The sequence below is a fragment of the Astatotilapia calliptera genome, chromosome 9 (assembly GCF_900246225.1).
Source record: "Astatotilapia calliptera chromosome 9, fAstCal1.2, whole genome shotgun sequence".
Classification (NCBI taxonomy): domain Eukaryota; kingdom Metazoa; phylum Chordata; class Actinopteri; order Cichliformes; family Cichlidae; genus Astatotilapia; species Astatotilapia calliptera.
Genome location: NC_039310.1, coordinates 2,113,184 through 2,139,612, shown reverse-complemented (window position 1 = coordinate 2,139,612; position 26,429 = coordinate 2,113,184). Strand labels below are relative to the sequence as shown.

Genomic DNA, 26,429 nt, shown 5'->3' with positions numbered 1-26,429 from the left:
TTTTTTGAGACGAGATCTGAGACTGTCTGCATACAGTGTCCATCTCCCACGTGTGTGATCATTAAATCATCGTTTGACTCAACCCGACCGGACCAGTGTTGTTATTGTGGGTTTTTCCTCTGGTGTCCATCCCCAATATTTTGAACCTTAACATAATTTTTAGCACCTAATATTTCTCTGTGCTCCTGTGTTCAATACTGAAGTTCCACTGAAATTAATAACCAGATCTACAATACGTTAAATTTATTAAAAAGTGCCCTCAAAGTATATAACCAGGACTGTGCTTTTAAAGTGTGCTGTTTCATTTATAGTACTAAGGCCCATTAGTTTCTTAGATACACTGGCACAGATGAGTGAGATTATGCAGGGATTGGATTCGACATGAATGTATTTGAACATCTTAGAAAATTCTTCTTCATTTAACACCTTGCCTTTCCAAAAATGTGCTATTTTACTGTCTCTATATATATTCGTTTTTCTTTCTTTTTTTTTTTATCTGTTCAGGCATTCAAAAACTGTGGGATGTAGTACTGATTATCTGCAGATTGTGCTGACCGCCTGCTGTGCAGGGAGATTTACAGTATACCAACCTAGAAAACAGCCACATTCACACATCAATGCTGTTCTTACAGAGAGCTTCAGTCTGTCACACAATCTGCAGTGTTTGCATGGAGAGACAATTATTCCCTCACTTCAGCCTTTAAGCTGGACATACCTGTATGACTTTATAATTGTATTTTTGGGAGATTACACCCATAGCTAACTGATCTTGTTGCTAACCCCATAAGCCCAATACATTATGAATTTGTATGTTTTTTAAATTATATCTGCCCCAGTTATATCACTTTAAACCATGTAATGTTTTCTCAGCACCAACTGTTTCTTTCCTTGTAATTAGAGTGTGTACACACACACACACACACACACACACACGGAAATTCTAATCTTTCCTGTTCTCTAAGGCAGTGTTTCCCAACCACTGTGCTGCAGCACATAGGTGTGCCATGGAAGATTATCTGGTTTCACCTGATTAGTACTCTAAGCGTAGCGGGGAGAACAATTACATTCTCTTCCACTAGAGGGCATTACAACTACCTAAATGTGTTCCCAACTGCCAGTAAAACAGAAGAAGATGAAGAAAAAATTACATAAAAGTCATGCTGTGAGGCGACGCAGCGTGCAATAGCAATAGATAAATATTTGAAAAGAGAAAGTAGTCAGTCTGACCTGGGTCCTGGAGAAAACTCCAACCCAGATCAAGGCCCTAGCATGAGTAGTGGTCAGAGGAAAGCAAAATAGGTATACTGGGGACAAACTGAGCCAATTCCACTATACCTGATGCGCAGGGTTAAATGATCAATTTACTTTCTGTGACATTTTAGTTTGGTGGTGTGGCCTGTGATTTTTCTAACGAGAAATATGAGCCGTGGCTCCAAAAGGTTGTGAAACACTGCTCTATGAACCACATCAACACACACAGTGCTTCCAAGCATTTAGTATTTTCTTTTTATTTGAATAAAAAGTGCATATATAAAAAAGGGTTAAGGGCAGTTAAGCATGGGTTTATCCGGGATTTTGTTTTCAATAAGGTGGCACAGTACAACTATGAAACATCCAGGGACAGCCACTGGAAATCATAATATTTAAACTGAAGACATAGGCATGAAGATAGACATAGAAAACAATTGACAAGAGTTTGTTTTGCACTGAGCAAATTTTTTTTTAAAAAGCAGCAAAATGGATATTTAGACTACGTAGGATTTTCAAGCAGAGTGGAGCCGCTGATTTAAAGGGTTTAAGATGCTTTCTGGAATAATACACAGGAGACAGAATGCAGTGAAGCTTTGTCTCCTGCCAGCATATTTCTCATAACTTGTAACATGAGAGATTGTTCAGGACCTGTTGGCTTCTACAGGGCAGTACGATATAGTTCTGCAAAAGTCCAAAACACATGATGAATCTATTGCCAAAATAGCTCTGACTGCATGTTACTATTGTGTGGTTTACATTGTGAAAGAGTGTATTTTAACCCAAACCATGTGGTTTTCTTCTAATACCGTATTTTCACGACCATAAGGCGCACTTAAAAGTCTTAGATTTTCTTCAAAAAGTACGGCGCGCCCTATAGCGCAGTGCGCCCTGTGTGTTGTAATGAGGACGTAGTAGAGAACACAATGAGAACGCTAAAGGGTGAAGTGTGGCCGAGTTGGAGGAAAGACTCGAGTGGTGGATCATCGAGCAAAGAACGAGCGGGAGAAGCGTTTCGACGGTCACCATTCGGCTAAAAGCAGTTTCACTTTCACTTTTTATGAAACTGTGCCATTTTTCCATCCGGACCAGGACTACGGTAGCGCAGCAACTTCCAGCGGATTATAAGGAAAAGCTGGCCATCTTCCGCTCCTACTGCAGCAAACACATCGGCGACAAAAACATCCAGCCCAGCCACATCACAAACATGGACGAGGTCCCGCTCACTTTTGACATCCCGGTGAGTCACACTGTGGAGAAGAAGGGGACCAGCACGGCAGCGATACGCACAACGGGGCACGAAAAGTCTTCTTTTACTGTTGTGCTTGGCTGCCATGCTAATGGACAGAAACTGCCGCCTATGGTGATTTTTAAGCGAAAGACTTTGCCTAAAGAGAAGTTTCCAGCAGGAATCATCATTAAGGCAAATGAAAAGGGCTGGATGGATGAGGAAATGATGAAAGAGTGGCTGAGGGAGGTGTATGTAAGGAGACCAGGTGGTTTTTTTCCACACATCACCATCGCTCTTAATCTGTGACTCTATGCGTGCCCATCTCACAGCCGATGTGAAAAAACTAGTGAAACAAATGAACTGTGAGCTTGCTGTCATTCAGGAGGCCTGACAAAGGAACTCCAACCGCTGGACATCGGTGTGAACCGCCCGTTCAAAGTAAGGCTGCGAGCGGCCTGGGAGCGATGGATGACCGATGGAGACCACAGTTTCACCAAGAGTGGAAGGCAGCGCCGGGCGAGTTACGCCACAATTTGCCAATGGATTGTAGATGCTTGGGCTAACATGTCTGCTGGCACTGTTGTTCGAGCTTTCGCAAAAGCCGGCATCGTTTCTGAGGAGCCGCACGGCACGGAAAGTGACTCTGACGGGGAAGACAGTGAACTTGGCATGTTTGATGGAGATTTAGCGCAGCTGTTCAATTCAGACACAGAGGATGAGGACTTCGATGGGTTTGATTGATGATAAAAATGTGAGTACCAAACTTTGTTTTGCTCCTGCTTTATTTTTAAATACGCACACTTGTATGCTTGTGTGTTGTTGATGATGACGATTACCGGTAATAGAAATGTGAGTAAGGTACCGAACTCAGGTTTGCTCCCGCTTTATTTTTAAATACGCATACGGTACTTGTATGCGCCCTGTAATCCAGTGCGCCTTATGTGTGTGTTAAATACAGTAAGGGCACACATAACTGAGACTGCGCCTTTTAGTACAGTGCGTCTTATGGTCGTGAAAATACGGTAACTTAACCAGGTAGTTTTAGTGCCTACACCTAAACATATAATTTAATATCTATTTTAATATCTAAATGTAAGTAAACAGGATAAAATAAAGGACATTTTACAATGATCTCTAATGGGCAAAGATGATGAATCCAGGAACAAAAAGACCAAACAAAAACATGGGGTATACAAATCCAATGTCCCGATAAGGACCAAGGGCATAGACACAAACTAAATACACAGAAGGAGAGAAGGCTAATAGGGAATTAGTGAACTTAATCAGATATTAATGAGGGCAAAAGAACAAAGGAGGGACATAAAAACACAGAAAACCACACGAGGATCTAACCTTCAAAATAATACATGAGGTAGCAGGACCAAACTAATAATGCCAAAGAGAGAGGAAGAAAGAAGGTACAGGAAACAGAAAAAACATTTAACAAAACTAGGAGAACAATAAAAATCTACGAATTAGAGATTAAACACACAAAGGAAAAGAAAAACTGTGGGCAACAAAAAGACCAAGAAACAATATGTTGTACAAACAGAATGGACCAACAACCTTGAGGTCAAAGACCATAAAATGATATGGACCCACCTAAACAAATTCATTGCTATAAAACATACAGATTCATATACTATTCAGAATGAAGCATGGCTACAACTGTTCTCACGAATAGTACTGGATGGATTATCTGAATAACCATGACTTTGGGAATATAATATCAGAAATCACATAAAAGTATTATACATTTTTGGCACACATGTGCCTTTCATTACACAGGATAAAAGCTTGGGGACACCGCTGGACAGGAATAATGGCACCAGAAATTCACGATTCATTGAAAACTCTTTTCCTTAAACTGTGAATAATGGTATTAAATTTATTATTAACCTCCTAAAATGGTAATTATTCTCAGTATAAAGAAGTGGAGAAATACTGAACAGGAACTAGAAGTACATATTTTCCAAATGAATTCATTATCATGTTCAGGTGCAACATTTGCACATCAAACCACCAGCTGATTCGGAAAATGAATTGAAATTCTAAATGCATCAGAGACCTGTGACACAGATATGCCTGTTGAGTTTCATCCGTAGGGGATAGAAATAGATATAAAGACATAAAAGGCTGTTGACTCATCCTGACTACTGTGCTCTATGATTTTCTGCAGCAATATTAAAAGAATCAACAAGAATTTCTGTTTTAAGATAGGAGCACAGTACTTTGGCTTACAGCAGAACTTCACTTCAGTTGAAGATGCTTTTTAGTATTTTCATAGAAAGCAAGTTACCACATGCTGTTTTGACAAGAAATATTGTAGAACGCTTTTACTATCACTGCTCTTCAGCTTTGAAGACATTTCAGAAGCTTTGATCTTATAAAGTTTTCCACTTAAAAAAACCCCTAGAACTTTTAGAATACCAAAGTTGTGAAACACTGTACCAGCAGATGAGGGTTGATCTCAATAAATGAGGCACATGTGCTGCTGTGATGCCCAGTTCCTGGTGGTTAGTTCATCACATTCTACTCCCAGCTACTGACTTGCATGTGAATTTTGAATTTTCTGTAGTGAATAGCAGAGAAAATATTTCACCTAAATGTTAACATTGTGTCAATAATGGAGCTGTAGGGATGAACTGTGAGCTAATTAAACATCCTGTGAGTGTTTGGAAAGTAGACTAGTTAATACTAGTCTACTACCCTGACTAGTTCGGGGTTAGTATTTTGCTCAAGGTATTCGACATGCAGACTGGGGCAGCCAGGGATTAAACCACCAACCGTCTGATCAGTAGATGACCTGCTCTACCTCCTGAGCTACAGCCACCCCATTACTGAACAGAACATGTGGAGGAATGTTCTGTTCAGTAATAAGTCACGATTCAGTCCATGGCAGTTGAATTGTAGAGTCAGTGTGAGGAGAAGACACAGAGACCACTATGCAGGTTGCTGCACCATTTGTGGGATCAGCTTGGGTGTGCTGTTCGGCCAGACTGACTAACCAACTTCATTGGCTGACTTCTGACAAATGCTCATCGAAGAACGGGATGCCATCCCACAGCAGTGTGTGACCAAGTTGGTAACCAGCATGAGGAGGCTCCTGTTTGTTAAATAGATTAATTGTAAAATTGCCAACGTGTCTTGTTTAAGGGGAAATAAAAAGGCTTTCAGACAGTATATGATTTATTGCCAAGAAGCATTGTTACAATAAAGCAATAATTGACCAAACACAAGTTTCCTTACTTTTTATGCAGTTAAGTACAAGTTGGTCCCTGGTTTTTGCTTCAGTACCTCAGCACTGTGGTCTTTAAATCAAATAATCAAGATCTCATTGAAGTGTGGTTTTAATCAGGATGTTTAGGCTAGTGTATTAGCTTTTTTGGAATAACAGCCATTTTTAAACTTAACCCCTAAAATATGTTGTCACCACATATTTATCTGTATTTTAACTTGAGAAATATGAATCAAATATGAAGAAATTGCACATACAGTGGGGCAAAAAAGTATTTAGTCAGCCACCGATTGTGCAAGTTCCCCCACCTAAAATGATGACAGAGGTCAGTAATTTGCACCAGAGGTACACTTCAACTGTGAGAGACAGAATGTGAAAAAAAAAATCCATGAATTCACATGGTAGGATTTGTAAAGAATTTATTCGTAAATCAGGGTGGAAAATAAGTATTTGGTCACCTCAAACAAGGAAAATCTCTGGCTCTCACAGACCTGTAACGTCTTCTGTAAGAAGCTTTTCTGTCCCCCACTCGTTACCTGTATGAATGGCACCTGTTTGAACTCATCATCTGTATAAAAGACACCTGTCCACAGCCTCAAACAGTCAGACTCCAAACTCCGCCATGGCCAAGACCAAAGAGCTTTTGAAGGACACCAGGAAAAGTATTGTAGACCTGCACCAGACTGGGAAGAGTGAATCTACAATAGGCAAGCAGCTTGGTGTGAAAAAATCAACTGTGGGAGCAATCATCAGAAAATGGAAGGCATACAAGACCACTGATAATCTCCCTCGATCTGGGGCTCTACGCAAGATCTCATCCCGTGGGGTCAAAATGATCATGAGAACGGTGAGCAAAGATCCCAGAACCACACGGGGGGACCTGGTGAATGACCTGCAGAGAGCTGGGACCAAAGTAACAAAGGTCACCATCAGTAACACACTACAACGGCAGGGAATCAAATCCCGCAGTGCCAGACGTGTTCCGCTGCTGAAGCCAGTGCATGTCCAGGCCCGTCTGAAGTTTGCCAGAGAGCACATGGATGATACAGCAGAGGATTGGGAGAATGTCATGTGGTCAGATGAAACCAAAGTAGAACTTTTTGGTATAAACTCAACTCGTCGTGTTTGGAGGAAGAAGAATACTGAGTTGCATCCCAAGAACACCATACCTACTGTGAAGCATGGGGGTGGAAACATCATGCTATGGGGCTGTTTTTCTGCCAAGGGGACAGGACGACTGATCCGTGTTAAGGACAGAATGAATGGGGCCATGTATCGTGAGATTTTGAGCCAAAACCTCCTTCCATCAGTGAGAACTTTGAAGATGAAACGAGGCTGGGTCTTCCAACATGACAATGATCCAAAACACACCGCCCGGGCAACAAAGGAGTGGCTCCGTAAGAAGCATTTGAAAGTCCTGGAGTGGCCTAGCCAGTCTCCAGACCTCAACCCCATAGAAAATCTGTGGCGGGAGTTGAAAGTCCGTGTTGCTCGGCGACAGCCCCAAAACATCACTGCTCTCGAGAAGATCTGCATGGAGGAATGGGCCAAAATACCAGCTACTGTGTGTGCAAACCTGGTAAAGACCTATAGTAAACGTTTGACCTCTGTTATTGCCAACAAAGGTTATGTTACAAAGTATTGAGTTGTATTTTTGTTATTGACCAAATACTTATTTTCCACCCTGATTTACGAATAAATTCTTTACAAATCCTACCATGTGGATTCATGGATTTTTTTTTTCACATTCTGTCTCTCACAGTTGAAGTGTACCTCTGGTGCAAATTACTGACCTCTGTCATCATTTTAGGTGGGGGAACTTGCACAATCGGTGGCTGACTAAATACTTTTTTGCCCCACTGTATAATGCAGAACTTATTATGTGTTATTTTTCCAAGTTTCCAAATAGCACTGTTTCTGCAGATACATTTATGATCCAAAGTTTATATATACTCATTGGTGGTATGAATGGTTTGGTCACTCTACTGGCCACTCCTTGTTTTCAAGTTTGCTACCTTGTTCCTTTTTTGTCTAATGTCAGTCTGGCATAGTTTGGATTTATGTTTTGTGTGATTATCTTGGACAGACGAACCCCTGACCAACTAGCTGCACATCAGATGGCTGCAAAATGCTGCGGTGATTATTTTTGGTTCAGGTTGCCTCTCACTCACCAACCCAGGATCCAGCAAAACAGCTTCAGACTTCAAACTTTTTCCTTCATGTGAGGAACCATCCTTCGGCATACTTGACGAATGATGAACTGGAGATTTCAAATGTTGATTCATCCATAAGTCCACAACACCTCCTTCCAGTCTTCAGTAGTCCATTGGTGGTGTTTCATGAGGCAGCCCAGCCTCTTCTGCTTATTCTGACATGTGAGCAATTGCTTTCTTGCTGCAATTCGACCTGTCAAACCTGAAGTCTACTCTTTAAAGTTAAACTGAGATGTGCTTATTACAATCACCTCTAAGCTGTGCTTGGAGCTGCCTATATTGCAAGCTGCTGACTTTCAGAAACTTGTCGTGTGATTCTGTCATGAACTGGGGTCTGCACATCTCCTCCTGACTTTCCTCTAGTTTCCGAGTGACTTTTGATTGTAAAGGAGACCACTCACTGACACTTTAACTTTCTCTCCAGGGAAGACCGACACTTTATGAAGTTTTACAATGGTCTGTTTCTCTTTTACTGTTAACTGCCAATTTCTTGCCATTTTTATAGCATCACACTACTTACTGCAGTGCAGTACTGTTTATGTAGTGCTCATAAGGGTATGGCACCACAGTACTTACAACCCCCTCTGCAGAGAGAGGGGTTTGTAAGTAATCAAGAAAATTTGGGACACCTGTAGGAATCGGTGGTACCAACTTTCAAGGCTTGATCAACCTTCGTTACGGCAGAACAGCTTTAAGCTGTGAAACCAATTATTGTTCCCGGAAAAAGGTCTTTTTGTATAATTCTGAAATGTACATTATTTTACATTTTTGGGTGACATTTTTTTTTCCTCAAGCAGTTCACCACTTAACTTTATACCATTTCAAATTATTTGTTGGACTTTAATTGCTTAAATTTTCATTAAAAACTGGAAGAATGGGGTGTTCTAAAACTTTTGACCCATTCTGTCAATAAGTTTAAACGAGGTGCAAACCACAGGGTATACTAAAGAACAGGAAACCCAGATCCCAGGAACCCAGAAAGAAACATTATGTACCAACTTTATGTGGATTTTTTTTGTTGTTAATGAAAAGAAACTGTACTTATTCGGTCATTATATAACTCACAGTTTACCAGGTACAGTGACTTTATTATTAAAATACTGTCTACGATGTGGTCATTGTAAGCATACAGTAAATTTTTCAAAAAGAAAGAAAGAAAGATTGAAACACTCCGGGACTGAATCATTCCGGGTGCCTCTATGACATTTCCTGCTCTAGGCAACCACTAACGTCGCAGTCATGCAGTATACAGAGCCAAATAACTAGAAATGCTTTTTCACTTTAATCTTTTCAGAACTTTCAAAAGTAGTAGTTGATAGCATTCATTATACTAACCTCCCTATGAGCTCAGTGTGAAGCAGCAGCTATTAGCTTTGAGCAGGGAGCCAATATTTTGCAGAGAAACTAGTGAGAAAGAAAGGCCTGCTCTAAGGTAACAACACCTAACAGCGATACTTTAATGAATTATTGAATCAGTGAAGTATTTAAAAGACTGTGTTGTATGATATGTTTCGACTTTATATGGAAGAAACAGGAATTCATCATGGGCTGAAGGTAAAGCTGAATTTTGGGGAAGGTAATCTTAAAATATTAATTTGTTATCTGTAGTGCCACCACATCTTTACTGTTTCCAGTTGCAACAATGCTCTGAACAGCATACCTGTTCACTTGTCAGTTTTGCAGTTCTGGCATGTGTGACGTATGTCATGACCCAGTAAAAAACAGGTAAGGATATTTCACTATGAAGTACAAAGATGCATTTTGAAAAAGCAAAGATGAACTGCCTTCTCTACAACTCGCATTAAAAAACAACTCATATAGTCAGTACATTTTTCATTATTTACTAAGCCACAGTGTCACTCAGAACACCAACAATATCAGCTGTTTAATATTTAATGTTGAAAATAGAGGCACGAAAGTCAGGAGTGCCATTTTAAAGGGTTACAGTGGGAGGAATTGAACGTCAGCTCTAACCTTTAAGTTGCACATAGCGAAGACGTGACATTTACAGTATATCCCTCATTGTCTCGTATACTGTACACTAAATGCACTTCACTGTGTGTGTGTGGTGTGTGTGTGTACAGTGCCGTGCAACTCAGACTTTCAATTTGGCCCATAGCTTGCTAGTCATGAGGAGATGGCCTCTTGCTTGTCCATCACACAAATAGAATAAAATCACACACACTCACACATTAACACTCTCTCACTCACTGCTGTGCAGGCAAGATTGTGCTTCATCATCTCCACTTCCCCCGGCTGCCTCTGGTTTCCAGATCTCTATGTTGAGGGAAATAACATAGATTTATAGCTGGGGCGCTAACAATATCCTCAGTTATTGCTAGAAGTAAATGAATAAATCACCATGCCAAGATGCTTGATCTCCACTACTTGTATCTGTGTGTGTGAGAAAGAACAGAGAGTGTGTGTGTGAACTAATTTGCACCTCCACACAGGCAAGTGTCTGTGTTTTTACATTGTATTGAAGTATGTATTGAAGCTATGAAGCAAATGCTTGAATCTTCCCTTGTGTGATTTACCCAGTTGGTTTTCAATGACCTGATCATGCAGTCATTTATTATAAACTAAGGATATGCATTAGATTCTTTAGGGCTTTATGTAGAAACACGTATGTGGGCGATCGTGGCTCAAGAGTTGGCAGTTCATCTTGTAATCGGAAGGTTGCCGGTTCGAGCCCCGGCTCTGACAGTCTCGGTCGTTGTGTCCTTGGGCAAGACACTTCACCCACCGCCTACTGGTGATGGTCAGAGGGCCCGGTGGCGCCAATGTCCGGCAGCCTCGCCTCTGTCAGTGCGCCCCAGGGCGGATGTGGCTACAATGTAGCTGCCATCACCAGTGTGTAAATGGGTGGATGACTGGATGTGTAAAGCGCTTTGGGGTCCTTAGAGACTAGTAAAGCGCTATACAAATACAGGCCATTTACCATTATTCATTCTGTTGGATGCAGAATTCACAGTTGTGAAATCCAAGCTCAAAGTGGAAAAATGTATCATTTATATTTAAATTCTTATCAGCTAATCCGGTCTTAAGTCTGAAGTCATTATACGTTTCTGGGTCCAAACTCCACTTCTGGTCGCAAAGTCAAACAAGCACTGTGGCATCACTGAGAGTTACAAACTGTCCAAATTCTTTAATCTTTAATAAAATCATCAGTGTGGCTGCTCTACCAGGTGTGACAATTAAGTTTCACATCGAGGCATCCATGAAAAACAGGCTTTATTAATGTCTTGATGCATGTTCAATCATCCAGGTAAGTAAATCCCAAAAGGTTAATTCTGTTCATCTGTGAACAGAATTAACCTTTTGGGATTTATGAAGTTTAATGGAGTTAGAAGTTAGCAGGGAGTTAGCTCGCTAGTTTCTATCTAAAGATGATATACCATCTGAAGGATTTCTGAAATCCTTCCATAGCTGTGGCTAGCTACACAGCTATGGATAATATAATATAAACACAGTGAAGCTGGAAGATGAATTATTCATCGCCAGCATGTTTTAAAACTCTGTTTTTTAAAACCTTACGATGTAGCTACAGCCCCGCCCATGCAGCTTGCACATAGGAGGACATATGATTGTTGGGTTTTTCTCTGTATGTATTATTGTAGGGTCTAGCTTACAATATAAAGTGTTACACACTAAAGGAGGACGAGGTTCATCCAGGTGCACACTGAGGCTTATTGCTCTGAAACACAGCAAAACAGCAGTTCTGCATTACTGACGGCTTCCATTACAATAACTAATAATTACAATCCCTAACTTTTGTAAAGGATTATTTTGCCAGTCACCCATTTGTCTCAGCCGCAACTGCCACCTACTGGTGAAACTGAATATTGCCCTAACATCACATCAGGTGGGAGCAAATGAGCTTTTGGCTTTGTGCTATGACATAAATTATTGTCACAACAAAAGCAAAAAAAGGTGATTGGGGGAGGGGGGGGAGACATTAAAATAACTTCAACAAGAATTCTGAGACTTGTTTTTGATGCTTCAAATACTCAGGGTGCCACAGAAGCGCCTTCAGGCAACTGTTATTGTGATTTGGCGCTGTATAAATAAAATTAAAGTCAATTGAATTAACTATTTTCCACTCAAAAAATCACATGGCAGGATGCTGTAAACGGAACAAACTTCAGCCAGGAGAACAACTGAGGTAATCCATCCACAATACGAGGTTAGTCATTGATATACTGCAGCATGGGCTGGGCTGTAGTTACATCGTAAGGTTTAAAAAACGTAGCTTTAAAACATGCTGCAAATGAATGGTGGTTATAAAAACAGAGAAAGGCAGACAGTGTTCACTGACTTTTTTTAGGGACTTCTGCAGATTTAATATAACACAATACAAATCCTTAAAACATGTTAAGAACATGTAAACACAGAGTATTTTGGACCCAGGAGCAGGGTTCATATGTCATCACTTACCGTATTTTCACGACCATAAGGCGCACTTAAAAGTCTTAGATTTTCTTCAAAAAGTACGGCGCGCCCTATAGCGCAGTGCGCCCTGTGTGTTGTAAGGAGGACGTAGTAGAGAACACCATGAGAACGCTAAAGGGTGAAGTGTGGGCGTTGATCGTATATACCGGACAATCGCACATACCTGTCTAAAAGGACAGGTATGTGCATTATGTGGAACATCGTTGTTTTAACAACCCTGAAAATGGCAAAGAGACACGCTTATGAAGCACAGTTTAAACTGAAGGCCATCAGCTATGTGGAGGAACATGGAAATCGAGCAGCGGCGAGAGAATTTAAGATTAACGAATCGATGGTTCGCAAATGGAGGAAGCTGGAAAACAAGCTCCGGCAGGTCAAGAAAACGCAGCTGAGTTTCCGCGGACATAAGGCGAGGTGGCCCGAGTTGGAGGAAAGACTCGAGCGGTGGATCATCGAGCAAAGAACGAGCGGGAGAAGCGTTTCGACGGTCACCATTCGGCTAAAAGCAGTTTCACTAGCTGAAGAGATGAACATCGAACATTTCCAAGGAGGTCCGTCTTGGTGCTTTCGTTTTATGAAACGGTGCCATTTTTCCATCCGGACCAGGACTACGGTAGCGCAGCAACTTCCAGCGGATTATAAGGAAAAGCTGGCCATCTTCAGCTCCTACTACAGCAAACACATCGGCGACAAACACATCCAGCCCAGCCACATCACAAACATGGACGAGGTCCCGCTCACTTTTGACATCCCGGTGAGTCACACTGTGGAGAAGAAGGGGACCAGCACGGTAGCGATACGCACAACGGGGTATGAAAAGTCGTCTTTTACTGTTGTGCTAATGGACAGAAACTGCCGCCTATGGTGATTTTTAAGCGAAAGACTTTGCCTAAAGAGAAGTTTCCAGCAGGAATCATCATTAAGGCAAATGAAAAGGGCTGGATGGATGAGGAAATGATGAAAGAGTGGCTGAGGGAGGTGTATGTAAGGAGACCAGGTGGTTTTTTCCACGCATCACCATCGCTCTTGATCTGTGACTCTATGCGTGCCCATCTCACAGCCGATGTGAAAAAACTAGTGAAACAAATGCACTGTGAGCTTGCTGTCATTCCGGGAGGCCTGACAAAGGAACAACAACCGCTGGGCATCGGTGTGAACCGCCCGTTCAAAGTAAGGCTGCGAGCGGCCTGGGAGCGATGGATGACCGATGGAGACCACAGTTTCACCAAGAGTGGAAGGCAGCGCCGGGCGAGTTACGCCACAATTTGCGAATGGATTGTAGATGCTTGGGCTAACATGTCTGCTGGCACTGTTGTTCGAGCTTTCGCAAAAGCCGGCATCATTTCCGAGGAGCCGCACGGCACGGAAAGTGACTCTGACAGTGAAGACAGTGAACCTGGCATGTTTGATGGAGATTTAGCGCAGCTGTTCAATTCAGACACAGAGGATGAGGACTTCGATGGGTTTGATTGATGATAAAAACGTGAGTACCAAACTTTGTTTTGCTCCTGCTTTATTTTTAAATACGCACACTTGTGTGCTTGTGTGTTGTTGATGATGACGATTACTGGTAATAAAAATGTGAGTACCAAACTTAGTTTTGCTCCTGCTTTATTTTTAAATACGCACACTTGTATGCTTGTGTGTTGTTGAATATGACGATTACCGGTAATAGAAATGTGAGTAAGGTACCGAACTCAGGTTTGCTCCCGCTTTATTTTTAAATATGCATACGGTACTTATATGCGCCCTATGATCCAGTGCGCCTTATGTGTGTGTTAAATACAGTAATGGCACACATAACTGAGACTGCGCCTTTTAGTACAGTGCGTCTTATGGTCGTGAAAATACGGTAACAACCGGATACAATAACAAGTGCAAACTTATACTCCGCCATTCAGCTTATAATAACTTTGCAGCGGAGATTTCTCACTGGAGCAGTCTCGTGATGACAACCTGCACTCAGCCTTTGACAAAGTGATAGAAATTGATGGTCACATGGTGTGCCCTGTGCACAATGGTGCGTATCCTCCCCGGAATGCCAGCTGGTGAGTCAGCCGGCCATCCCAAAAGCGCCTTTATGCCCTTTACCGTTAATGGAGGTCCCATTCAACCACATTAGCATGGACCTCATTGGGTAATTTCACAGGAGTTCACGCAGCTATCACTTTGCATTAGTTCTAGTGGATTATGCAATGCGATGTGATACCTGGAAGCAGTGGTACTGCACACCATTTTGCAAAGAGTGGCGACAGCGTTCTTTCAGGTCATCTCCCGAGTCGACATCCCAAAAGAGATACTGACTGACCAAGGCACGTCGTTCATGTCTCGTACACTAAAAGAGCTGTACAAATTACTGGGCCTTAAATCTATTCGGACCACGCTTACCACTCTCAGACTGACGGGTTGGTGGAGCGGCTGAATAAGACATTAAAGTCCATGATTCGGCAATTGATACACGAGGATGAATACAGTTGGTATCGTTGGCTTGACGCTCTGTTGTTTGCAGTGCGCGTGGTGCCCCGGGCCTCCACAGTATTTTCTCTCTCTGAACTGCTGACGGGTGCTCAACCTGTTTAAAGAAATTTGGGAGGAAGGTCCAACCAATTAAGACTAAATTAGATACTTAAGACAAGAAATACAGTGAGGAAAAACTGTAAACCCAATAACACCAACTTAAAACCAACATAATCTCTAACAAAGACTAAAACAACCCATGACATTATGGATTACATAATTTTTCAAAATGTGTTAGATGTTATGTGTTTGATGTTAAGTTTTATTAAGCCCAGACATCAATGATCTAAAGATTTTTAGCATTTTTAATATGACTTTTAAAAGGGAGATATTTTTGATTATCGCACCAAAACTCCATGGGAAAGACTAGTGGTTTAGCCATGAATGTAGCAGTTTTCCTAACACTCTAAACCAGGGAAACTGTTATTCTACAGTTTTCCAGTATTTCTGGCACTTCTGTTATGACTCACTACCAACCCCATGACACTTATCTACAGCAGTAATATGAACATTTGAGAAATGTCTTTGAAATCAAGAAAGTAACAGGAAATGACCTTCCCGACTCCGGTGTCTTGATTACATCATCACCCTGAATAATAGTCTGCCATTCACTTGAAATAAATCTAATATGCAATTCAGTAATATCTAACTATCTTATATTATTCTGTTCTTTGTCCTCCATGAAAGAAGAAATGAACTGTAACGGTCCGACTGAAGCCAGTGACCACACTTTAGCACTGTTTTGCTCACAAAGAAAATGAGACTAAATGTCAGAAAGCATACCAATTATGTAATATTCACAAATGTGACAAAAAAAGACATCTGTGGATGACCATGGGATATTATCTCTGCAGTAATGGGAGGGTTTTGTTTTTCACTTGACTGACCTTGTAGTATTTTTCACAGTTGGTCAGTGTTCTCAATGCAGATAAATTTTCAATTCAGGTTGATTATTTAACACCAATTCACGATAACAGTCCACCCAATGTGTTTTATGCTCCAAGTTATGAACCCTAAAATATTAGACCGATAACCTCAATAATTAGAAAGTCTCCCAAGAGAAATAACACTGAAACACTTAAATCCCTGGCCCCAGCAACGTGAGTTACGAATTCATCGATCGGTGTAGGCAATATGATTCTGAGTGGGTGCGGGGAGGTTATGTACGGTGGCCCTGAAGTGCAAATCACACCAACAAATTGCTAAACACAACAACAAAATCGAGAAACAAAAAAACAAATGGAGAATCACAAAAACAAAACTGAGAATCACAAAAACAAAATTGAGAAGCACAAAAACAAAACTGAGAATCACAAAAACAAATCAAGAAGCACAAAAACAAAAGAAGAATCACAAAAACAAATCAAGAAGCACAAAAACAAAAGAAGAATCACAAAAACAAATTGAGAAGCACAATTACATTAAGAAAACCGGAAAGGGTAGGTACCAGTCGGCAACAGGAGACATCACTGATTGGACGTCCGCGCTGTTCATCTTTGGAACCGGAAGTTACTCTGCCTGTGGCGCATTTTTTTCAGACATGAACATTAGCGGTGACCCAAACATAGCTGTCGCTATTCGAGAATATTTTGATTCAGGACATACATACGAGGTGATACTGGATATGCTCAAGTGTAATCGTGACATTTCAATTAGTATGCGTACACTGAAAACGCATTTAAAAGAATCTGGACTGTACAGACGAGGCAACTATTCTCCAATTCCTGAGGTGAGGCGTGCCATTTTGGCCGAGCTTCGAGGACCAGGACAATTGTTTGGATATCGGACCATGTGGCAAGTTCTCAAACAAAAACACAAGCTGCGTGTCAAGCGTGATGTAGTTATGAGGCTGTTGAGACAACTAAATCCTCAAGGAATCGCTTTGAGAACTCGAAGGAGGTTCACAAGACGCACGTATCACTCCATGGGGCCCAATTACATATGGCATGTAGATGGCTATGATAAACTGAAACCCTTTGGCTTGGCCCTGTCAGGATGTATAGATGGCTTTTCAAGAAGACTGATGTGGCTTGTGTGTGGAGCAACAAACAACAACCCGGCTGTTATAGCTCACAATTATATAAACTGTGTAAAGAGTCTTGGTGTGATACCAATGAGATTACGAACAGACTTCGGGACTGAGAATGGGACTATGGCAGCAATACAGTGTACCCTCCGTCACGCGCACACGGACTATTATGCTGGATCGTCAAGCCACAGTTACGGATCATCTACTGGGAATCAGCGCATCGAGTCATGGTGGTCTTATTTCAGAAGAGGAAGGTGGGTACATTTGTGTCTGGTAGGTGTAAGCTACAGTGAAAGCTGATCAGATCGTTTTTTTTACATGCATTTAAGAAAATAGAGTAGCGTCCTGCTGGACGTGTTGAAAAGTTGGATGAGATAGACGTTAACAGCCGTCACTTTATTGCAGGAACTCAAAATGGTCACTGTCAGCTGTTGTGCCGAAATGAGCATGCTTGCCTAGTTTTAACGACGCCAATACAAAATGAAAAACTCAGACCAAACTCTCCACTCCTCACAATCAACACACAGAACAGAGTGAAAAGAATACAGCATTTTTAACAAGAACATTACTGCAGGGTCGCTACAATATTTATGGAAAACTAATATGCATTACTTTGTTTGACATCCATTTGTGGCATGTTTTAAATGGGACCAAAATGTAACAAACCCTATAAAATGACCAAGAACAAAGCTAAATTGATTCTTAAATATTAATTATATACCCAGGTCTCAGTTTTGGATGGACTTGTTTGGAGACCTAAGAGACTCTGGAAACTTAAATGGAAGCCACGAACACCAATGCTTGCTGAGATTCTGCTTCAGAGGGGTTCTACAGAAAGACCTGGATGAATGCAAAGACCTCTGGAACAAACACAGGATCCGGCCAAGCAGACTTGCATCGTGTCCAGGGGGGATTCCAAACGAACTCTATCTCTTGCCTCACAGGTATTTGAGTTCTTAACAAAATGAATTAACCTTTTGCATCAAACTAAATGCAAGGTGTTGTTATTGCTTAAGTTGGTTAATATATATTCATAATTTTACACATAAGTATGATACAGCAGTTTATAACATGTCACTGCATGCGTTGATTTATATAGTTCCATATTGTCAGCAAAAAATCCTTCACTGTTCTATTTTCATTTTGCAGATATGGTTCAAGAGACTGTGGATTTGCTGTTGAGGAGAGGGAACTGGATGTGTTTCCCGAGGAGGGGCTACCGGTTGGATTGTGTGGTGATCCAAACATTGAGGAATATTTACAACAGGCTGTACAACAAAACACACTGCAGCAGCCACAAGACTGGGAATCGGCCACAGAACTGTATTTGGCCCTGAAGGACATAGCTGGGTTTTAGATACCAACTGAACTTCAGTTTGTAATGACATTTGTCAGAGTTACTCTGACGAAGACACACACTGTGTTGAAACGTTAGTTTCTTTCCTTTTTTTGCACCTAATAAAACCTTTGGACTTGAGTGCTCCAGCCCTTCTGTTTTTCCTTCATTTTTTTAATGTTAGTAGTGTTTCCTTTCCCTCTTGCTAAATTGAATATAATATTGTTCATAATATACAGCAACTGGCATGAATTTAAATATTAACATTTAACCACAAGGAAACATTTACAATTTTCTTTAATAAAACCATTTACAAATAGTGTCCAGCATTTCTGTCACTTTTCCAACATACACAATATTAAGAAAAAACAACTAAATGTTTAACAATATGGAAGTTGCTTAGGTTCAGCTGCCGTTGGCACACTACTTAACAGGGTAACTCAGTAACTGTAACTTGATGACCTTGCTGATTTAAGAACATCCAAATCCTGGAGCATTTTGAATTCCAAAGTCCATGTTGGCCTTAAAGATGCCATATGAGTCACAGATGGGTAGCTTCAGAGTATTTGCACAGGTGTTTGCAACTGGAAAAGGCGAATCACTTAAAAACTGGATGCATGGTGGTGGTGTCATTCCTGCCGGTGGAACTGCCGTCAGCCCTGTGGCAAACATCATCAAATCTTCCAGACACACTGCTGTTGCCTTCTCTGAAAGAAGAAAGTAAACACTGTAGTACATTACAGAAAATTAATTTCCTTACCTCTCCTTTCATAAAACTATAAACAAATAAAAACGGCCATTCAAACCTTCACAATCAAGGAGATAATCTGCCCAAAAGCCAAGTGTTAGGACCTCCTTATGCCGCTTGTTGCTTCCTGCTGGGCTGAGATCTGGTCTGAACATGCTCTCCAGTTCTGAAGCAGTCAGGGCCTTTGCAGAGAAGCATAGGAGTGGGGCCAGCACACTGGAATGTTTTTGCAGTGCACTTAAAAAATTCAGACTTTCCAGTCCATCTTTAAATCTGCAAAGGATAGACAAATAACTAATAATTGGTTTATAGCTATGACTATTGCAGTCTTCTAAATTGTGTTTGAATGACTTTACCTACTAGATCTTTCATTATAAATTTGGACAGATTTCAAATGCATACACAAAAATAATTAATAGTGCTCATAAATTAACTGTGACAGCAAAAAAAGAAGAGCTCATTGGGATTTCAGCATTTAAAAAAAAAAAAAATAGTGCTTTCACACTGGAATAAACAAGTGTGTCGAAAAAGGGATCACCTCTTTTTATAAATAACTGAAAAATTAATCATGTTGCATGACATTATTATGGGTCATTGTGAACAATAAATGTATACTAAATTAGAGTTCTAGTGTCAAAAGGTTAATAGCGTGCAACAGTGGCTCAGGAATTAAGTTGTTGTTCATCAGATCACCGGATGCTACCGAATCAGTTTTTTCATATACATCTGAAGGTCTGAAAATGTCAGTGGCTGCTGTGATGAGCAACTGGCCATCCTGAATTTAAAAGGAGTAATGAGTTTACCGTTGTATGACACTTTGGTTTCTTTCAAGGATGTACCATCTGAGGTATTCCTCCACAAATGCTTGTTTCTCACAAGGCTTGACATTTCTGAGGCATCCAGCAGTTTGGAAGATTGTGCTGTTTTGCAAAATAAGATTATGCAAAGACTCCTCTGATTCAGCTTTCAGGACCTATAACAAAAAAAAAAAAAAAAAAAAAAAAAAAAAAGGTTTACTGTAAGAAAAACAAAAATAATTTTCACTACTTTTACGATTCATTCAAACATTGGATTAAAGAAATAATCAATTTGTTATTTCACTTGTGTTGTTGGGAGGTGGAAATCTGTCCTTTCAGATTACAGAATCTACCTTGAACCTACTTTCAAGATATGATCCAACACGGATAACTGTTATCCTGATTTAATCTTTTAAACTGGCCCCAAGTGTCTTCTAAGTAAACCCATTCCCTGAGCCTAGGTAATTTTCTACCTGATGTAGAACTTTTGTGATCTCCTCATCTTGCACATCTTCTACAGTGGCGCTGAAACTCTGATTCCCTGTGATGTGGTTGACCAGGTTCTTGGAGAGGAAATGTGGTGCTGGTCCCCCATGCACAATGGATACAGCGATCATCTTTCCTGCTAAAAAGTACTCATCTTGCCTGGCAGCTGTAATACAGGGCACATAATTATCATGGTTAATTGCTATTAAATATGCTAATGAAAAAAATAAGCCAATTTTTATTAAAATTTCCATTGTAATAATTACGGAGAAAACATCCACCTCTTGAATTATATACAAGATAACGGCTCTCTGGAGGTCCATCAAAGATGGGGCGATTTCTCAGACTGCCCATAAGAAGTGTGAGGAATTCACGCCTCGGGCCACCTGTATCCAAACCGTCTTCAAAGCTGCCAGCATCATCATTAAACTTGATGAACATGTCGTAGTTGTCAGAGTATGTGCTGCGTCGAAATCCTCTAACAGCTCCATCCCATACAGCTGACCTTGATATATTGAACCTGCTGACCTTCTTGTGGTCAAGTTCCAGTGCCAAATTTGCAATAATTTCATGTGCCTCCAAATTGGTGTCTCTAAAAAAAAAAGAAAAAGGGAAACTTATTTTTTAAAGGTGTATATACTTCTCTCATGATTGCATGATGTCTTGTACAGAACAAGATGGCGGTTAATTGGATTCAAATGTTTAAATTACTAACACAGGTTCTTCTGGGGGCTCAGCTTTGGCTTCGTTAGGAGTAGGATCTTCATCATCAATCACAATCGGTTCAAACAGCTGTGTGTAGTTTCTGCAGAGTGAAAACATGTACACAAAGTGTAGATGCAAAAATACAAATGCATAAACATGCAGTTCCACTTTTATAGAACGATTCTACTATTTATTTTTCTGAAGAATCAAATGTAAAAGAGTCAAACTACATACATTTATAATAATTGTGTGTATATATTTTGTGCAAACCTCTGGAATAATTACTCAACGCACCTGTAACAGGAGCTCTCGACAGTGAGGCATTTAGTAGTGCCTGTATCGTTTTCTTCTTCCAAATCTATGACCTGGAAATACAGAAAAGAGGATGAATGAAAATTCATATTTGACCAATTGATAATTATTTTAATATAGGGAGCCTAAGTCTCCTCCCCTTCTGGTCTGCTCGTGGGTCCCTGAACAAAAGAAAAATGAATGGAAGTGAATGGAGCTATAAAAGTTATTTTCTGGTCTGCTTTGCCTTACTCTCTGAATCACACATATGTTGTACTTCAATTTAAATAATAAATAATTGTGTTTCGACTATGTCTGTAATGTAATTTGAGATTTGTTAGCTTGTAAAAATTTGTCCTTAAAATGACTACAAGTCAGATGTCGCAAATATGATGTCGCCTCAGAAGCTTTTCTCCCCCAGCGTAGCTGCTAATTATCACATGGCCAGATTTATAGTGGTTTTCTCCACATCATCCTGGAAGAAGGATTCGAAGCTCGCTAAACAAAACTAAGCTTTTCCTCTTCTCTGTGTCTGGTTCGATGATGTCAATTTTGTGAGACGAACATTTACATTTCGCCACGTCTTTTCAAACAAAACATAAAATAACCTTTGCCACCTGTCGCTTAAGCACTTTTTGGCATCAAAATGTGTTTATATACTTCACGGACATCATATTTTAAATCCATTATACACATCAAACGGGATCAGAAAATAATTTTTATTGGCTCATAGACTCCTATTTTTTTAGCAGTATGGGACCCATGGTCCGGAAGTAGATGGATGTACCTTAGGTTTCCTATCCCAATAGATTATCTAAAGGTACAGTAAGTAAGAATGAAATAAGAAATCCTGTGGTCAAATTTGTGTACTACAGTCTATCTTTATAAACAAACGAGTGACTCTCCCTCCTCCCGTTCCATGAGTTTCATGGCTACGGATCAGCGCCAGAAGATTCTAGATGACAAAGACGAGTCATACACAGTTAGTTTCAATGTAACCTTCCTTCCAACATGATTGAGACATTAGACTGCTTTGTGATTATTTCACTTAGTGTACCTTTAAGGGGTGGATGTTATAATCTATTGATAGTATGAAAATTGATGATGTGAAATGCATTGTATAATAACAATGAATGTAATAAGCAAACAGTGAATCGTCATCTAATTGCAAAGTAAAGGCGGTGGAGATTGTCTGCTGCACTGTTTTACTAATAAAATAGTTTTTTACCTGTTGTACTTCATTAGCAAGCACAAGATCCCCAGCACGCTTCCTTAGAGAACAAAGAAAAGCATTATTGTTGTGTACTGTGAAAATATTAATTGACACTTTGAAAATATTTAAGCATCTTGATTAACAAACAAGCAATACAAGTATTATGTAGTCCATGTTCCAAAAACCATATACAGAATGAATGACTGTGTGTTATACTTGTATAACTATGCATGTGACAAAAAAAGAACCTTGAACCTTTAACCTTGACAAAAGTGTATATCTCATTAATACAAAAGTTTAGGCAAAAAACAGTAAAAGATTACATGTTCTTAAAATATCACTTACTCATATTCTGCCGCTTTCTGTAAAGGACTGCTTTCATGTTGAAGTTCCCATGGCTGAAACAAAAACAAACACACGCACGCACGCGAGCAAGCACGCACGCACGCACGCACGCACGCACGCACGCACGCACACACACACAAAATGTATTTCACATTTAACTATTAACTGTTTTACTGAACTGAGGCAAATGGTGGTGGCTAAACAACAAGAAAACTCTATAAAAAAAATTTAAATTGTACTTACCAGTGTATCAGCAAGATCAAACTCAGAGGGCCTTTTAATAACAATCTCGGGGTCAGAGTCAGACAAGTCTGAGTTTTCTCCAACTACAAAACATGAAAACAAATCAAGCTAAGCAAACTAAATTCATACTAATGTATGAAACTTTATTTGATCATGAATAATAGATTAATACGAAAGGCATAAAGTTAGCATTTAAAAATCATGACTCAGTAGATCCAAAAATGGCTGAATTTCATGTTTCCAGGAAGAAACATAACATATACAAGCTAATTTAGGCAGCAATGGTGGCAGAGGAGTTAAAAGCCCGCCCTGTAATCAAAAGGTTGAAGGTTTGAGCCCTGCTCAGTCTGTCACAGTCGTTGTGTCCTTGGGCAAGACACTTCACCCTCCATGCCAGGTGGTGGTAGTGGGAGGGATAGGTGGCATCTGTGTACAGCAGCCTTGCTTCAGTCAGTGAGTCCCAGGACAGTTGTGTCCACATTGTAGCTAATCACCAGCAGTGTGTGAATGTGTATGGGTGAATGACTGGTTTTGTTGTGAAGTGTCTTGGGGGGGTTGTAGAACCCTAGAAGTTGCTATATCAAATACAGGCCATTCACCATTTTAATGTAGGTATGCTATTGACTTGCGTGCTTTATGCGTAATGTTATCATTTTACAATTTCAAAATTAGCAGTTGTTGAAACTAAGGGAATGTGTGTCAAAATCAAAACAAACATTAGCAGCTTACCATCTTCAAAGTCACTCTTCAAGCAGATGAAAACAGTGATTCTTTGATAAGGCTTGCCAACTTCAGCCTTATAAGCCTCAAGTGTAAATGGTCTTTGTGTTCCAGGGACAGTAATGACCTCAGTGCCATCCGGATACAGAAGAAGGAAAGGTCCATCTTTTAGATCTTTGTTAAAGTCCTTCATTTTTTTAACAGCTTGATTGAGCAGACTTGTGGCAGTAGCGTCAGGGTCTGTTGTTAGGAAAATTGTTTTTCCACGGTATGGCTTCAAACCACCCTTTTTTATGGTCATCAAGCCGACATTTATCTGTAAGGAAAAAACACATGAACAATGGGCCAAGTAGATACTAATATGACTCTAAGCAGATCTATTCAAACTTGAATATTTATTAACTGCTAAAGAGGGATCTTCCTGACAACCTAAATGTACAATTACTCGTAAACAATTGTTCTTATTCTAGATAGCTTTACTACACTGAACATTTTTTACACAACTCCCCTAAGGAATAACAAAAGAATGTCATTAGAAAATTAACCTCAACTTGTTTTCAGACTGAGCTAGCCAAACTACCTGAACCTTTCTTTTTTCCTTTTTCTTTAAGCCCTTCCTCCCTTCAGAAAACTTTTGCCTCTCTTCATTTTTCTTTTTTCTGTATTCTATGAAGGTGCTGAAGGTTGGAGTCGGGCAGTTTGAGGTAGTCTGTGATGCTAAAGGGAAACAAAGGAAAAATGTACTACAATGTCACACATTAAAGACATTCATTCATGTAACATTCCATTGTCCACACAACACGCAAATAAGGACAACACTGAATAATCTCACTAGAAAATTTCTACCAAGGAATGACAATGCAACTGATACTATTGACCAATACAATTCTACACCAGTAAGTTTTAATGTATAGACACATAATAGGGTTAGTTCCTAAAGTTAACCAAACATAATAAATGAACTAATTTATTATCGTTTCAGTTGTGGAAATGCTCAGAGGACTGTTCCACGAAGCAAGCTAATCCCAAAAGCCAGGCTCACTCTGAAAATCCAGGCTCGATTGCCCCAAATTCGGTTCCAGGAACGAGGCTAACCTGCAGTCTTTCTGCTCATTCATTATGCAATATGCTTGTGGACAAGTCTGGTCCGTGGCACCCTAGCTGCGAGGTTTGTTAACACTAGAACTGCCCTCAAACCTTCACTACTAGAAAGGTCTTGAGCAGTCATTTTGACAGCTGCGTGCATTTTCAAATGAGCCTCGATTTTCTGAGCTCGCTTAGTGGAACAGCCCTCTGGTCTGCTATGGGCTGGAAACAGCTAACGCTAGGCTAATAAATCAATAAATAACAAACATTTTATTATGCTTATTAACTTACTCGATGGGAGTGAAGTGTCTCCGATGCAAGATGCGTGATAAAGCCTCTCGCCACAGCCGCTGCAAAAGTTCGGCGACTCCTCAACCAGCTTTTTCCCACAGCTAGGACAAAACATTCCGCCGTTCTTCTTCAAACGAAATGCGCCACAGGCAGAGTAACTTCCGGTTCCAAAGACGAACAGATCGGACATCCAATCAGTGATGTCTCCTGTTGCCGACTGGTACCTACCCTTTCCGGTTTTCTTAATGTAATTGTGCTTCTCAATTTGTTTTTGTGATTCTTCTTTTGTTTTTGTGCTTCTTGATTTGTTTTTGTGATTCTTCTTTTGTTTTTGTGCTTCTCGATTTGTTTTTGTGATTCTTCTTTTGTTTTTGTGCTTCTTAATTTGTTTTTGTGATTCTTCTTTTGTTTTTGTGCTTCTTAATTTGTTGTTGTGATTCTTCTTTTGTTTTTGTGCTTCTCGATTTGTTTTTGTGATTCTTCTTTTGTTTTTGTGCTTCTTAATTTGTTTTTGTGATTCTTCTTTTGTTTTTGTGCTTCTTGATTTGTTTTTGTGATTCTTCTTTTGTTTTTGTGCTTCTTGATTTGTTTTTGTGATTCTCAGTTTTGTTTTTGTGCTTCTCAATTTTGTTTTTGTGCTTCTCAATTTTTTTTTTGTGATTCTCAGTTTTGTTTTTGTGATTCTCCATTTGTTTTTTTGTTTCTCGATTTTGTTGTTGTGTTTAGCAATTTGTTGGTGTGATTTGCACTTCAGGGCCTCTCAATTTTGTTGTTGTGTTTAGCAATTTGTTGGTGTGATTTGCACTTCAGGGCCACCGTAGTTATGTGATGCTTGAGCTGTGATACATGAAAGACAGGGTGGACCTTCATGGAGGACAGAAGGCGTAAATAATAATTGACCGGATTGATACTGGTGACAATTTCACACGGGCCAATAAACCTGGGAGTGAGGTTTTTGGTCCCTGTATAGAGTTTCAGGTGTTTCCCAGTGAGCCAGACCCAGTCGCCTGTCTGAAATGAATGTACCAGGAGGTGTTGGCAGCAATTTTTTAACATATTTGCCATTTGATCGGGAAATGGCAGTCTGGGCCTTGATCCACGTACCTTGTCAGGTAGCTTGACCTTGGCCAGGGTGCAGGTGTCATAAGCGGAAAGAAACTCATGGACATCCCAATCCACGGAGGGTCACCAGAGGGGATGTCAAAGAAGTTGGAGGGTGTGTCTATATGTCAGGTTGGGT

General features: G+C 40.3%; 2 protein-coding genes across 2 annotated transcripts; one reads left to right on the top strand and one right to left on the bottom strand.

The window, feature by feature from the left end:
• Nucleotides 1-16,647: 16,647 nt before the first annotated feature.
• LOC113029919 (uncharacterized) lies at nt 16,648-18,285 on the top strand. Its single transcript, XM_026180941.1, has 3 exons — nt 16,648-17,182; nt 17,654-17,872; nt 18,078-18,285. Exons 1-3 carry the CDS (start codon nt 16,689-16,691, stop codon nt 18,283-18,285), a joined length of 921 nt encoding a protein of 306 aa, XP_026036726.1. The 5' UTR covers nt 16,648-16,688.
• Nucleotides 18,286-18,725: 440 nt separating this feature from the next.
• Nucleotides 18,726-25,477, bottom strand: LOC113029918 (G2/M phase-specific E3 ubiquitin-protein ligase-like). Its single transcript, XM_026180940.1, has 13 exons — nt 25,190-25,477; nt 24,393-24,529; nt 23,822-24,128; nt 23,093-23,175; nt 22,850-22,902; nt 22,520-22,562; nt 21,295-21,365; nt 21,011-21,100; nt 20,577-20,887; nt 20,283-20,461; nt 19,816-19,985; nt 19,071-19,285; nt 18,726-18,971 (listed from the first exon to the last, which is right to left on the bottom strand). Exons 1-13 carry the CDS (start codon nt 25,377-25,379, stop codon nt 18,736-18,738), a joined length of 2,085 nt encoding a protein of 694 aa, XP_026036725.1. The 5' UTR covers nt 25,380-25,477; the 3' UTR covers nt 18,726-18,735.
• Nucleotides 25,478-26,429: the final 952 nt, after the last annotated feature.